Here is a 15,833-nt window from a genome sequence, read left to right on the forward strand (position 1 = left end):
CAGTGGTTTCACACAGCCACCCCATTCTTCACACAGCCACCCCATTCGCCCACCATTCTTCACACAGCCACCCCATTCGCTTCCCATTCTCCTCATCAATACCTTTTGGTTCCTGTTTTGGAGCCAACACAGAAGAAGAGACCAATGCCAGTAAACAAACAACGTTACAGAGGATCATTCAAGTTTATCAGTACCATGCATTTTACACATCCCTTTTTTAAAGAGGAATATAACAGTGCATTTTTTTAATGCAGCACCGTGCGTCCAAGACAATTTAACCCTCCGGGAACAATAAAGTTTATCCAATCCCATCATTATTTGCTACTCATGAAACGAGTAGACATAGGGCTACATCCCAAATGGCACCCTATTCCCTTATAGTAGTGCACTACAGGGCTCTGGTCAAAAGTAGTGCACTATATAGAGAACAGGGTGCAATTTGGGACGCAGATAATTCTTGAAGGACATGCATCAATCAATGATCAATCAATCGTCTCTCTCCAACCAGGTGTCTTCCCAGGACGTCAAGAAGGAGAACCCGCTGCAGTTCAAGTTCCGCGCCAAGTTCTTCCCCGAGGATGTGTCTGAGGAGCTCATCCAGGACATCACCCAGAAGCTGTTCTTCATGCAGGTAACACACGCAGGCACACACACATACACGCACACACACTGTCATACTATTCTTTGTACCCACAATGCTTCATTGCTGATACAAACAATGTTTTTAAGCGTGTGTATGTGTGTGTGTGTGTCCAGGTGAAGGAGGGCATCCTGAGCGATGAGGTGTACTGTCCCCCGGAGACGGCCGTGCTGCTGGCCTCCTACTCTGTCCAGGCCAAGTTCGGAGACTATACCCGGGACCTCCACCGGCCCGGCTACCTCACCTCAGACCGTCTGCTGCCCCAGCGGTGAGTGTCGATCCACTCCCAGCCCACACTAGGGCTGCGTCCCAAATGGCACCCAATTCCCTATCCAGGCCCTGGTCAAAAAAAGTGCACCATAGGACTCTGGTCAAAAGTTGTGCATTACATAGGGAATAGGGTGCCATTTAGGACACATCCGAGAGCTCTTTTCCAATAGCACAGTAGCATGAAGCACACTCCTTGCTTCATTTATATCAATGTATTGGGGGTGCATTCTAAGTGGTATGCTAGTATCGAACATAGGAAGCCAGGAGTACAGATACTAGACAATAGCTCAGTGTGCTGCTGTTATAAAATGGAACAGGATGAAGTTTTGTGTTCACATACATACATAGACACAAAGAAATCCATATATTGATCATAACATGAGTACCCTTTATTCAGTGTACTCTCTGTTTACCCCCTCTTCTGAACCTCACCCTTCTTCTTCTTCCTCCTCCTTTTCCTCCTCTTTCTCCTCCTCCTCCTCTGTAGGGTTCTTGAGCAGCACAAGCTGTCCAGGGAGCAGTGGGAGGAGAGGATCCAGGTGTGGCATGAGGAACACCGTGGAATGCTCAAGTGAGTTCCTTTCTGTTTTGGTTTGTATGAGTCTCTATGTTGGTATGCCTGTCATAAGGAAACAGGTCAATTGCATTATTTGCTGTACCTCAAAAAGCAGAGTGAATAGTTTCTTGTAGAGCAGTTGAATGAATAGTACAGCAGCGTTGTGTGTGTGGAGTCAAATCAATTCCAAACCGTTCCTTCATTTGGTCATGTTTGATTGTGCAGGGAGGATGCCATGCTGGAGTACCTGAAGATTGCCCAGGACCTGGAGATGTACGGAGTCAACTACTTTGACATCAAGAACAAGAAGGGGACCGAGCTGTGGCTGGGAGTAGACGCCCTGGGACTCAACATCTACGAGAAGGAGGACAAGTAAGAAACAACCGCCTCCAGGGTCCTGTTCAGTAGGTCACACCGTAGCAAAATGTTTTGCAAAGAAACATTTAAATGTCCAGGTAGTCCCTCCCAGTTTCAAAACGTTTATTCCCTACTGGACACCACCCATGTTCCCTCTCTGAACTGACCACTAGGGGGTCAATTCATGAAAAACTTGATTAGGGTTTGCTTGATAATGCCTGGTGTGCCAGTTGGGAAAGGTTTACACTTCTGGGTCTATCCCATTGCTTCCTTTGAGCCAGACAAGCTCAATCAAACACATCTGAAAGATTTTAAATACTATTTGAACCCAGGTCTAAAGTAATGTAGCCTATCTACCCATTCTGGTTCTGCTTGTCAATGATACCGGTGTGTTTTCCGGCCTTAGCCACAGTTCTGTGTCAGACATTGAAGCCTAATTCCAATGGATTTGACTATTGGAGCCGTACAGGTTAACCCACGTCTTTACTTAATCAGTACCAATGAAGATTATTCTCACCAGCCATTTACCATAACTCTATTCCCTTCCACTCTCTCTATTTTTTGATGAGCTTTTACTGTGTCTTCCTACCCAAGATTGATCTGTGAATCTGCGATCCACCAAACACTTTGTTGAAGCTCAAAAGTATGATATTTTACGAGATTGCTTGAGCGACACATGCGGTAACTGCGTGATTATGTTTTAACTACTTGTTCCCGGTGAGGTCACTAAAGGTAATGTGTTAACTACTTGTTCCCGGTGAGGTCACTAAAGGTAATGTTTTAACTACTTGTTCCCGTTGAGGTCACTAAAGGTAATGTTTTAACTACTTGTTCCCGTTGAGGTCACTAAAGGTAATGTTTTATGCAACCACTGTGTCAGATTTCAAAAAAACTTTACGGAAAAATAAACCATGCCAATAATCTGAGACGGAGCTCAGAACAATAGCCAAATTAGCGCCATGTTGGACTCAACAGAAACCAGAAAATACATGATAAATGTTTCCTTACCTTTGATGAACTTCATCAGAATGCAGTCCTAGGAATCCCAGGTCCACAAAAATGCTTGATTTTTTCGATAATGTCCGTTATTTATGTCCAATTAGCTACTTTCGAATTGTTTACCAAACCCCTAACCAAAGTCTCAAAGCGCGTCCACTTAAACGTGACGAAATGTCCAAAAGTTCCGTTACAGTCAGTAGAAACATGTCAAACGATGTACTGAATCAATCTTTAGAATGTTGTTAACATACATCTTGAATAACGTTCCAACCGGAGAATTACATCAACTTCAATTGACCGATGGAACGGAGCTCACTCTCACGTGAACGCGCCAGTTCATTGCGTGGCACTTCATGGAAGTGATTACTCATTCCTGTCTCCTTCGGCCCTTCACATTAGAGTCATCAGACAAAGTTCTATTGACTGTTGACATCTAGTGGAAGCCGTAGGAAGTGAAAAACCATCCATATCTCTCTGTATTTTCAATGAGAGCTTGGTTGAAAATCTGGTACCCCCAGAAAATATCCAAACAGGAAGTGGAACTTCTCAGGTTTTTGCCTGCCATGTGAGTTCTGTTATACTCACAGACATAATTCAAACAGTTTTAGAAACTTCAGAGTGTTTTCTATGCAATACCAATAATAATATGCATATATTAGCAACTATGACATAGGAGCAGGCCATTTACTCTGGGCACCTCTGTGCACCTTTCATCCAAGCTACTCAATACTGCCCCTTCAGCAATAAGAAGTTAACTACTTGTTCCCGTTGAGGTCACTAAAGGTAATGTTTTAACTACTTGTTCCCGTTGAGGTCACTAAAGGTAATGTTTTAACTACTTGTTCCCGTTGAGGTCACTAAAGGTAATGTGTTAACTACTCGTTCCCGTTGAGGTCACTAAAGGTAATGTGTTAACTACTTGTTCCCGGTGAAGTCACTAAAGGTAATGTGTTAAAGTAGATTGTGACATAATATTCCAGATGACATACATGGCAGCTCTGCTTCTAGCTCCTAAGCAACTTTGCGCTCGTCCTAATATTTCTATAAATATATATTTTACTTTTAGATTTGTGTGTATTGTTGTGAATTGTTATATATTACTGCACTATTGGAACTAGGAACACAAGCATTTCGCTACACCCGCAATAACATCTGCTAAATATGTGTGTGACCAATAAAATGTGATTTGATTTCATTTAATGTGTCCCCAGCTTCTCTATACAGCCGATGGCCCTGCAGTCACTGACCCTCTGGCAGAGGGTTCAAATAGTATTTGTTTATTTTCAAATACTTTGAGCATTTGAGTGAATCTGCCAGAGTGCTAGATGATTGGGGTTTGCACTTTGCACTTTTGGGACTACTCCACTGTATCAAGCACAGATAAAAGCACAGAAAAGTATGTCTGGAAGACATGCCAAAGTAGTGTTTTGAGTGCAGTGGAGTAACCTCTTGCTGGGTTGTGTTGTTGACAATGGCCGTTACTCCCTCCCTAGAGCTCCATGCACTGTTTAAACCCTCCATGCCAAAGGTCTCTTGAAAGCAGTGTGATCCAAGGGCCCCTAGAAGACTCTGTCTGGCCACAGATGGTAACTCTTTAACTTGAGTGGCTACAGATGGTGTGCTGTATCTTTGTAACTTGAGTGGCCACAGATGGTGTGCTGTAACTCTTTAACTTGAGTGGCCACAGATGGCAATGCTGTAACTCTTTAACTTGAGTGGCCACAGATGGCAATGCTGTAACTCTTTAACTTGAGTGGCCACAGATGCAATTGCTGTAACTCTTTAACTTGAGTGGCCACAGATGGTGTGCTGTATATCTGTAACTTGAGTGGCCACAGATGGCAATGCTGTAACTCTTAACTTGAGTGGCCACAGATGGTGTGCTGTATATCTGTAACTTGAGTGGCCACAGATGGCAATGCTGTAACTCTTTAACTTGAGTGGCCACAGATGGTGTGCTGTTATCTCTGAAACTTGAGTGGCCACAGATGGCAATGCTGTAACTCTTTAACTTGAGTGGCCACAGATGGTGTGCTGTAACTTGGATTTTTTGGGATTCCCCATTGTCTTACTCTCTACCCACATTATTGTGGCTTGTGTCATAATTGTCTGGAGGTTTTATGTTTAGCTTTAAATCCACACAAAGCACACATTGATGGGTGTTAGAGTTCCATCAAAGTGTTTATTTACAGAAACTATTGTTCCATAGAATGGCTTTAAAATTAATCTAACGCTCTTATTTTAAGTTAGTAGTCTGATACCTGTAAATCTGGCTAACCAAAAAGAAGAGCGAGACACTCAAACACAGGGCTCTGTGTGTGTATGTAGGGTTCTTAGTGTCCTTGAGTGTGTATGCGTGTGTGTGTGTTTGTGCATTCTGGGGCTCGACTGTAACCATGGCAACGCTGACTGGTTTTTCAAGCTGTGTGCTTAAGAATCCGAAACTAACTTAGAGCGCAGGCCCTGCGACGAGAGTTCCAGGCCATAGACAATATGTAGCACCATTACGGCCAATAACTTCTCTCTCCACACACACACACACACACACACACACACACACACACACACACACACACACACACACACACACACACACACACACACACACACACACACACACACACACCACACAACACACACACACCACACACACACACACACACACACACACACACTAGCGTAGCATTGCTCCTTTTTGTGTCAGATATGGCCATTCTGCCAAGGTTTTAGTCCTTAGGCCCTTTGTCAAACAAACACACACCCTCATTTAGCAGAAGACATATAGCTAGCTATCAGGGCTAGATTCCATTTGGACCCTATACCACACCACTGGGACCTTTTAGTTTGTAGAAAATAAGGTCTATTTTGTGTTTTTTGTCCTATATTGTCCCTGATTGCTGTATAAATCCATCCACATACATGTTCACATTTCTATGAGATTCTATATAACGCAGAACACACCATATAATCTCTAGAATGGGCTAAGAGCCTCTGACCCTGGCAATTTGACTGGTAAACTCATTGTACTTCTATGGAACACACCTCTGTTCAACCTCTGTGGGTACTGTGGATAACAGTCGTTAGGGGTCATTGGGAGGGGTTACCTTATACAACGTCTAATCTAACACTTAGCCATGCCTCTAGATAAGACCTTGATCATCGTTATGTCTTAGTGCTCCTCTATGTCTCTAGATAAGACCTTGATCATCGTTATGTCTGTCCTCCTTTATGTCTCCAGATAAGACCTTGATCAGCGTTATGTCTCAGTCCTCTATGTCTCCAGATAAGACCTTGATCAGCGTTATGTCTCAGTCTTCCTCTACCTGATCCACATCTACCACAAACAGGATAACCAGGTTCCTAGAGTTAACGCCCAGAGAGACAGACAACTACTGAAGATCCCAAATCAATCTGGAGCATGTCAGCAGTTATGTTTTCAAGATGGAGCACTTTCAGTACAGAGCAAAAAAATGATCTATCCCTTTAACTTAACAATGTTCACTAACATTGATGCTAAAATACCCTGTAGAGTTCAGGTTTGGATCTCCATGTTAAGCTTGTTCAAGAGAAAACTGCTCAGATAACCTCTAGTCTGGTATCAGATCTGTTTGTACAAAAGGTGACAAAACGTGACGTAGGTGTTAACAATACAGCACAAACAGATCTGGGATTCGTTAGGTGTATGTCACCCAGGAATTCAAATACCAGTTCAGGCAGCAGCAGGGTTTCACTGTGTCTCACTGTGTGTCACTGTAAGGCGGATCAAACAACTGTGTGTGTGTGTCCGTAAATTACCAAATGAGATTGGCATCCAGTCAATGTGTCTCTTTCTAGTACACAATGGACGAGCCCCACCCCAGATTCCTCCCACCTAGCCCTATTGATACAGAGGCCAACATGTACAATACAGTAGTACAACACACAGTCCTGCCTCAGACATGGATGAATCATATCCTATTTGCAATTGTTTCCTACCACATCCCAGGCTGCGTAACCAATGGCACCCTTTTCCATATGTAGTGCATAGCCCTATGGGACCCTGGTCAAAAGTAGTGCACTATATTTAAGCAATAAGGCCCAAGGAAGTGTGGTATATGACCAATATATCACTGCTAAGGGCTGTTCCACGCACAACGCAATGTGGAGTGCCTGGATACAGCCATTAATCTTGGTATATTGGCCATATACCACAAACCCCAGGGGGTGGGGCGGGCCCAGCCACCTAGCTCTGTTCCTCCAGCCTAAAATCATTTCAATTGAAAGATTTGGCTACAAAACCCTGGATTGTGATTTGGGAAATAATCTGGAATAAATCTATGGAAAATGTACACTGTAATGTCCACTATTTAGCCACGTAAAGACGCTTGTCCGGGAGGCAGTGATTTCCACTAGATGGGCCAGCTGCAAAGTCAAAATTGGCTATATATCGTAAGAATTCATGAAAACAAAAATTAGCTTTTTGGTCTTAATTTAGGGTTAGGGTTAGGCATAAGGTTAGAAGTGTGGTTAAGTGTTAAGGTGAGGGTTAGGTTTAAAATGTGATTTTATGACTTTGTGGCTGTGTCAGCTAGTGACCACCCTGCAGAGCTGCCTCCAGTACATGAGTCATCCCAATAAATGACAACCTGTTTAAAGCACATGCGGCCTACACAATACTTACACTGGTTTGCCTCCTCCCCCACCAGACTGACCCCAAAGATCGGCTTCCCCTGGAGCGAGATCAGGAACATCTCCTTCAACGACAAGAAGTTCATCATCAAACCCATCGACAAGAAGGCCCCGGTGAGTTACACACTATAAACTGAGTCTACAAACGTTAGGAACACCTGCTTTTTCCATGACACAGACTGACCAGGTGAATCCAGGTTAAAGCTATGATCCCTTATTGATGTCACTTGCTAAATCCACTTCAATCAGTGTAAATGAAGGGGAGGGGACAGGTTATTAAAGGATTTTTAAGCCTTGAGACAACCGAGACATGGATTGTGTATTTGTGCCATTCAGAGATTGACTGGGCAAGACAAAATATTTAAGTGCCTTTGAATGGGGTATGGTAGTAGGTGCCAGGCGCACCAGTTTGAGTGTGTCAAGAAATGCAACGCTGCTGGGTTTTTCATGCTCAACAGTTTCCTGTGTGTATCAAGAATGGTCCACCACACAAAGGACATCCAGCCAACTTGACACTGGGAAGCATTGGAGTCAACATGGACCAGCATCCCTGTGGAACGTTTTTGAATTTTTTTAGAGTCCATGCCTTTACGACTTGAGGCTGTTCTGAGGGCAAAAGGGGGGGAAATTCAATATTAGGAAGGTGTTCCTAATGTTTTGTACACTCAGTTTAGCTCCACACTACATGGCCTAACCAAGAAGGCTCCAGTGAGTTACACTATAGTTCCACACTACAGGGCCAAACCAAGAAGGCTCCAGTGAGTTACACTATAGTTCCACACTACAGNCAGTGAGTTACACTATAGTTCCACACTACAGGGCCAAACCAAGTAACGTAACTCACCCCATTCCGTACAAATGTGCGCAACCGCGACATTCAAACGAGGCTGCAAAGAAGACTAATGGGACTGTAGCGACTGTGTTGACTTCAAAATCTGGGGTGTGAACTACGTTTCTATTCAAGCGTTGATCAACATGGTAATGGCTCTATAGTATTGGAGAAAAGTTGAAAAAACTGACCCTCCGTTACATCGTGACGTATCATGCCGTAATGTACAGCACGCGTAAAGCAACTATTTCTGTCTTACAATCTCTCTCCACCAGGTGTAGCACTTCTCTCATCGTTTAAAAACAAGAAATGGACAGTGACGTGGGTAAGGGGGATACCTAGTAATTTTTTGCGTCATCACTGCAAGCGATCATGACTCTCAAAAGACAATGTTTACTTCTGAAGATCACTTTAGCACCGCCCTAAAAACCTGATTCAAATTCGACACAAACCTTCAAATAGGTATGTAATGACACATTATATAAACTCTTTATGGTGTTTTATTTACATTTTAGAGGTGATAAGGTGATAAGTTGGACAGATCGAGTGAAAAAAGCAGTTTTCCAACACGACATCTCTCCTTCTCACTATCACGCATTAGTTTCGCTTCCCCACCCGCCATTCTTAAAAAGACCCGACGGAGCTCATTGCCTTCTTGAATCATGCAGAAACAGGCAGCGTGGAGGTCATGTCATTGATTTTGTTGGAAAGGGGAGAAATTGTGCTTTACAATGTTATTGACATTACAGTTGATCTGGAAGTATTACGTTTTTGGGGCGCTAAAATAAGGTCAATTGTACGGACCAAGGCGATGTACAAAAGTGAGTGAGTTTACGTTATGGTCCGTGAGTTTACACTATAGTTCCACACTACAGAGCCAAACCAAGCTGTTCTGGCCTGGTTACGCATCTACCATAGTTGCTGGAACTGTGCTGTATAGGACAATGTGAAATACACTTATTAGAGTAACACATTACAGTTTGGGTCAGCCCTACAGTCTGAATCAGGCATCATATGCAGGTTGCCATGATCCTGAATCACAATAACACTGTTTTGATGATGGATGGCATTCACCACATCCACACACTGTCTTCACACACCACACTTAACATCACAATGAAACCAATCTTGAAAGCATCAACAAACAGCTGCAGCAGCTGTCCTGATGGATCACTTTAAAACACAGTAAGCCTGGTCCCAGATTTGTTTGTGTTAGGCCAAACAACAACCATAGGAGTTGGCTATACAGTACAAACAAACCAATGCAGTGTAAGTATGAGGTACAGGAAGATGTTTACTGTAAGTACAATTACACTATGTGGGTGTTGGCTCGCTCACCTCCCATATTGCCAGTTCTACCTGCCTGCATGCCTGCCTCCGATCTCCTCTCCTCTCCTTCATTAGCCCTGTCCTAACACTCTCATCTGTCTCCTCATTAGCCTATCCTAACTCTCTCCTCTTCTGTCTCCTTCATTAGCCCTTCCTAACTCTCTCCTCCTTGTCTCCTTCATTAGCCTATCCTAACCTCTCTCCTTCTCTGTCTCCTTCATTAGCCCTATCCTAACCTCTCCCTCTCTCCATCTCTTCATTAGCCCTATCCTAACCTCTCTCCTCCTCTGTCTCCCTCATTAGCCCTATCCTAACCTCTCTCCTCTCTGTTTCCTTCATTAGCCCTATCCTAACCTCTCCCCTCCTCTCCATCTCCTTCATTAGCCCTATCCTAACCTCTCTCCTCCTCTGTGTCCTTCAGCCCTATCTACCTCTGCCCTATCCTAATCCTCTCTCTTGCCTCTGTGCCTTCATTAGCCTTCCTAACCTCTCATAGCCCTATCCTAACCTCTCCTCTTCCATCTCCTACATTAGCCCTATCCTAACTCTCAGCCCTTCTACACACCTCTCTCCTCCTCTTCCTCATTCTCCTTCATTAGCCCTATCCTAACCTCTCAGCCCTATCCTAACTCCTCTTCCTCTCTCATCCTCCTAACCTTAGCCCTATCTAACCTTCTAATCTCTCCCACTACATCCTAACCTCTCTCTCCTCTCCATCCTTCACTACATTAGCCCTATCCTAACCTCTCAGCCTACCTCTACCTCTCTCCTCTCTTCCTCTGTCTCCTTCATTAGCCCTATCCTAACCGCTCAGCCCTATCCTAACCTCTCTCCTCTCCATCTCCTACATTAGCCCTATCCTAACCTCTCAGCCATATCCTAACCTCTCTCCTCTCTTCTCTGTCTCCTTCATTGCCCTATCCTAACCGCTCAGCCCTATCCTAACCTCTCTCCTCTCCATCTCCTTCATTAGCCTCTCGTCTCCTCTCCTCCCTCCTCTTTCTCCTTGGAGCGCAGGTCCATTAGCCCTATCCTCAATCTCAATCCAATGCATTGTCAACAGAACCCTGGCTCCAGCCCCTGTGGCACAGATAGGAGCAACACAGACACACATGCACACAAACGTGCATGAGGACGCACGTGCACACACACACACTCATTCATACACACACGTGCACACACCTGAGTGCTCTTCTAATGTCCATCAAGCCTCTACACTCAAGACACCTTATCTCTTCTGCTCAAGCCAGTGTTTGTGTGTGTGTGCGTGTGTGCCAGGGTTTCCGTTAGCCGGTAATTGCCGGCTTTTGGCAGATATAAACAATTAAAAGCCAAATAAATAAAATTGTTGCCAGCCAAATTGACCGGGAGAAAAAACTATCCCAAACCAAGAAGGGCCCACGTTTCCATGCATACGTTGCATAGGCAACAGTATGAAGGCAGGTGGAAGCAGTATGATTTTGAAAACATGTACTTGAAACATGTAGGCAATTATTTTATAAAGATTTCTCTATTGTTCTATTGGTTTTCATATCAACTTTATTTTGTTGTCCAGAACCAAAGGCACAATCCTAGTCATAGTAAACAACCCGTCCTAGTCATAGTAACAACCCGTCCTAGTCATAGTAACAACCCGTCCTAGTCTATTACATACCGTACTAGTCCTAAGTAACAACCCGTCCTAGTCATAGTAACAACCCGTCCTAGTCATAGTAACAACGTCCTAGTCCTAGTAACAACCCGTCTAGTTCATAGTAACAACCCGTCTACTCATATTAACAAGCTCCGTCCTAGTCATATTAACAACCCGTCCTAGTCTATTAACAACCCGTCCTAGTCATATTAACAACCCGTCCTAGTCATATTAACAACCCGTCCTAGTCCATATTAAACAACCCGTCCTAGTCATATTAACACCCGTCTAGTCTATGTAACAACCCGTCCTAGTCATAGTAACAACCCGTCCTAGTCATAGTAACAACCGTCCTAGTCATAGTAACAACCGTCCTAGTCATAGTAACAACCCGTCCTAGTCATAGTAACAACCCGTCCTAGTCATAGGTAACAACCCGTCCTAGTTTCCTAGTAACAACCCGTCTAGTCATAGTAACAACCCGTCCTAGTCCTATTAACAACCCGTCCTAGTCATATTAACAACCCGTCCTAGTCCTATTAACAACCCGTCCTAGTCATAGTAACAACCCGTCCTAGTCATATTAACAACCCGTCCTAGTCATATTAACAACCCGTTTACACATTAACAACGCCGTCCTAGTCCTAGTAAACAACCGCGTCCTAGTCATAGTAACAACCCGTCCTAGTCATAGTAACAACCATCCTAGTCATAGTAAAACCCGTCCTTTCCTAGTAACAACCATCATCCCAGTCATAGTAACAACCCGTCCCAGTCATATTAACAACCCGTCCTAGTCATATTAACAAACCCGTTCTAGTCATATTAACAACCCGTCCTAGTCATAGTAACAACCCGTCCTGGTCATAGTAACAACTTCGTCCTAGTCATAGTACACCCGTCCTAGTCCTATTAACAACCCGTCCTAGTCCTATTAACAACCCGTCTAGTCCTATTAACAACCGTCTATGTCTAATTACGACCGTCCTAGTCATTAACAACCCGTCCTAGTCCTATTAACAACCGTCCTAGTCATAGTAACACCCGTCCTTATCACGTCAATATTACAACCCCGTCCTAGTCACTATTAAACAACCCGTCCTAGTCATATAACAATCGTATCCTGAGCATAGTAACAACCCGTCCTAGTCATATTAACAACTCCGTCCTAGTCCTATTAACAATCCCGTCCTTGCTCATATTAACAACCCGTCCCTAAGTTAACTATTAACCACACCCGTCCTAGTGTCATAGTAACAAACCCGTCCTAGTCATCATATTAACAACCCGTCCTAGTCATAGTAACAACCCGTCCTAGTCATTATTAACAACCCGTCCATAGTCATATACAACCCGTCCTAGTCATATTAACAACCCGTCCTAGTCATCATTAACAACCCGTCCTAGTCCTATTAACAACCCCGTCATATGTAACAACCCGTCCTAGTCATAGTAACAACCGTCCTAGTCCTAACCCCGTCCTAGTAACCTACCTTAGCATCAACCCGTCCTAGTCCTATTAACAACCCGTCCTAGTCCTATTAACAACCCGTCCTAGTCTATTAACAACCCGTCCTAGTCATAGTTAACAACCCGTCCTAGTCATATTAACAACTCCGTCTCTCAGTCATATTAACAACCCGTCCTAGTCATAGTAACAAACCGTCCTAGTCATAGTAACAACACCGTCCTAGTCATAGTACAACAACCGTCCTAGTCATAGTAACAACCCGTCCTAAGTCCATTAAACAAACCTCGTTCCTAGTCATATTAAACAACCCGTCCTAGTCCATATACATCGTCCTAAGTCATATAACTAATATCGTCCTAGTCATTAGTAACAACCCGTCCTAGTCCTACTTACAACCCGTCTAGTCATATTAACACCCGTCCTAGTCATAGTAAACATCCGTCCTAGTCATAAGTAACAACCCGTCTAGTCCATCATAACACCCGTCTAGTCATATTAACACCCGTCCTAGTCTATTAACAACCCGTCCTAGTCATTAAAACGCGTCCTACATAGTAACAAGCCCATCCTAGTCATAGTAAACAACCCGTCCTACGTCATAGTAACAACCCGTCCTAGTCAATAGTAACAACCCGTCCTAGTCATAGTAACAACCCGTCCTTAGTCATATTAACAACCCGTCCTAGTCATATAAGCAATCCCGTCCAGTCATATTAACAACCACCCGTCCTAGTCATATTAACAACCTCCTACATATTAACAACCCGTTCCTAGTCCTATTAACAACCGTCCTAGTCCTATTAACAACCCGTCCTAGTTGTTGCATTGCATATTCTAACAGAGATTGTATCTGTGGAAACACTATGAGGTGGGCCATTTAGATTGGTATTTTCCAGCCAATTGCATTTGGCAAATGTTTGAAAATGACGTTTTATTGTCTGCTTCATTACAGGAGTTGTTTGTTCTGTATAAGATGAATTACCATAATCTACAGTTGAAGTCGGAAGTTTACATACACCTTAGCCAAATACATTTAAACTCCGTTTTTCACAATTCCTGACATTTATCCTAGTAAAATGCCATGTCTTAGGTCAGTTAGGATCACCACTTTATTTTAAGAATGTGAAATGCCAGAATAATAGTAGAGAGAATGATTTATTTCAACTTTATTTCTTTCATCACATTCCCAGTGGGTCAGAAGTTTACATACACTCAATTAGTATTTGGTAGCATTGCCTTTAAATTGTTTAACTTGGGTCAAACATTTCGGGTAGCCTTCCACAAGCTTCCCACAATAAGTTGGGTGAATTTTGGCCCATTTCTCCTGACAGAGCTGGTGTAACTGAGTCAGGTTTGTAGGCCTCCTTGCTCACACACCGCTTTTTCAGTTCTGCCACAAATTTTCTATAGGATTGAGGTCAGGCGCTTTGTGATGGCCACTCCAATATCTTGACTTCGTGTTCCTTTAAGCCATTTTGACACAACTTTGGAAGTATGCTTGGGGTCATTGTCCATTTGGAAGACCCATTTGCGACCAAGCTTTAACTTCCTGACTGATGTCTTGAGATGTTGCTTCAATATATCCACATATATTTCCTGCCTCATGATGCCATCTATTTTGTAAAGTGCACCAGTCTCTCCTGCAGCAAAGCACCCCCACAACATGCAGCTGCCACCCCCGTCTTTTCACGTTTGGGAGGGTGTTCTTCGGCTTGCAGCCTCCTTTTCCTCCGAACATAATGGTCATTAGGCAAACGTTCTATTTTGTTTCATCAGACCAGAGGACATTTCCAAAAAGTACAATCTTTGTCCCCATGTGCAGTTGCAAACCGTAGTCTGGCTTTTTGTATGGCGGTTTTGGAGCAGTGGCTCTTCTTGCTGAGCGGCTTTCAGGTTATGTCGATATAGGACTCGTTTACTGTGGATATAGATACTTTTGTACCTGTTTCCTCCAGAATCTTCACAAGGTCTTTGCTGTTGTTCTGGGATTGATTTGCACTTTTCGACCAAAGTACGTTCATCCTCTAGGAGACAGAACGCGTCTCCTTCCGGAGCGGTCGACGGCTGCGTGGTCCTGGTGTTTATACTTGCGTACTATTATTTGTAGAGATGAATGTGGTCCTTCGGGCTTTTGGAAATGGCTCCCAACGATGAACAGACTTGTGGAGGTCTACAATTTTTTTCTGAGGTCTTGGCTGAGTTCTTTTGATTTTCCCATGATCTCAAGAAAGGAGCCAATGAGTTTGAAGGTAGCCTTGAAATACATCCACAGGTAACTCCAATTAACTCACAATGATGTCAATTAGCCAATCAGAAGCTTCTAAAGCCATGACATCATTTTTCTGGAATTTTCCAAGCTGTTTAAAGGCACAGCCATTTAGTGTATGTAACTTATAACCCACTGGAATTGTGATACAAGTGAATTATAAGTGAAATAATCTTTCTGTAACAATTGTGGAAAAATGACTTGTGTCATGCACAAGTAGAGTGTCTTAACCGACTTGACAAACTATAGTTCGTTAACAAGAAATTTGTGGAAGTGGTTTGAAAAATGAGTGTTCAATGACCCCAAGCTAAGTGTATGTAAACTTCCGACTTCAACTGTACATGTGATGTCTGTCATTCTGAGCATCGTGGGTAGATGCCCTAATTGGTTATGCACCCAATGCATACTGTTCCATGTATATTAAAATCTTTCCGGTCACATTGTTCCCAGTGCCACCATTTTCCTGACGGAACCCTGGTGTGCGTGTGCGTGCTGTGGTGTAGTGGGGGTCAGCCTAACTGTGGTTCAGTAACCGCAGATGGGAAGTGTCCTAGTCCAGTGCCACATTTTCCTAACGGGAGAACCCTGGTGTGCGTGTGCGTGTGTGTGTGTGTGGGGGGGCAGCCTAACTGTGGTCAGTAACCGCAGATGGGAAGTGTCTCCTTCAAATTAAATGTTTGGTTTAGTCATCCCTTACTGTTCCTTTCAGTTGCCATTTTACTTTCCATTCCAAACATATGTTAAATGGTCGCTATGGGTGTTGTCGAGTGTCGGACTCTCACCTGCTACTGTTAGTAGAGCTTTGTCAATTTCAA

The 15,833-nt window shown here is 43.6% G+C and overlaps 1 protein-coding gene across 1 annotated transcript in view; it reads left to right on the plus strand.

Moving 5' to 3' along the window:
* ezrb (ezrin b) overlaps positions 1-15,833 on the plus strand; it is an 81,211-nt gene that overhangs the window by 26,351 nt on the left and 39,027 nt on the right. Inside the window, 5 exon segments of the mRNA XM_023974001.3 lie at positions 509-631; positions 757-908; positions 1,398-1,481; positions 1,692-1,838; positions 7,508-7,604. Of these exon segments, the coding sequence (XP_023829769.1) occupies positions 509-631; positions 757-908; positions 1,398-1,481; positions 1,692-1,838; positions 7,508-7,604 (603 nt within the window).

Source organism: Salvelinus sp. IW2-2015, linkage group LG28, assembly GCF_002910315.2.
Source record: "Salvelinus sp. IW2-2015 linkage group LG28, ASM291031v2, whole genome shotgun sequence".
NCBI classification, from domain to species: domain Eukaryota; kingdom Metazoa; phylum Chordata; class Actinopteri; order Salmoniformes; family Salmonidae; genus Salvelinus; species Salvelinus sp. IW2-2015.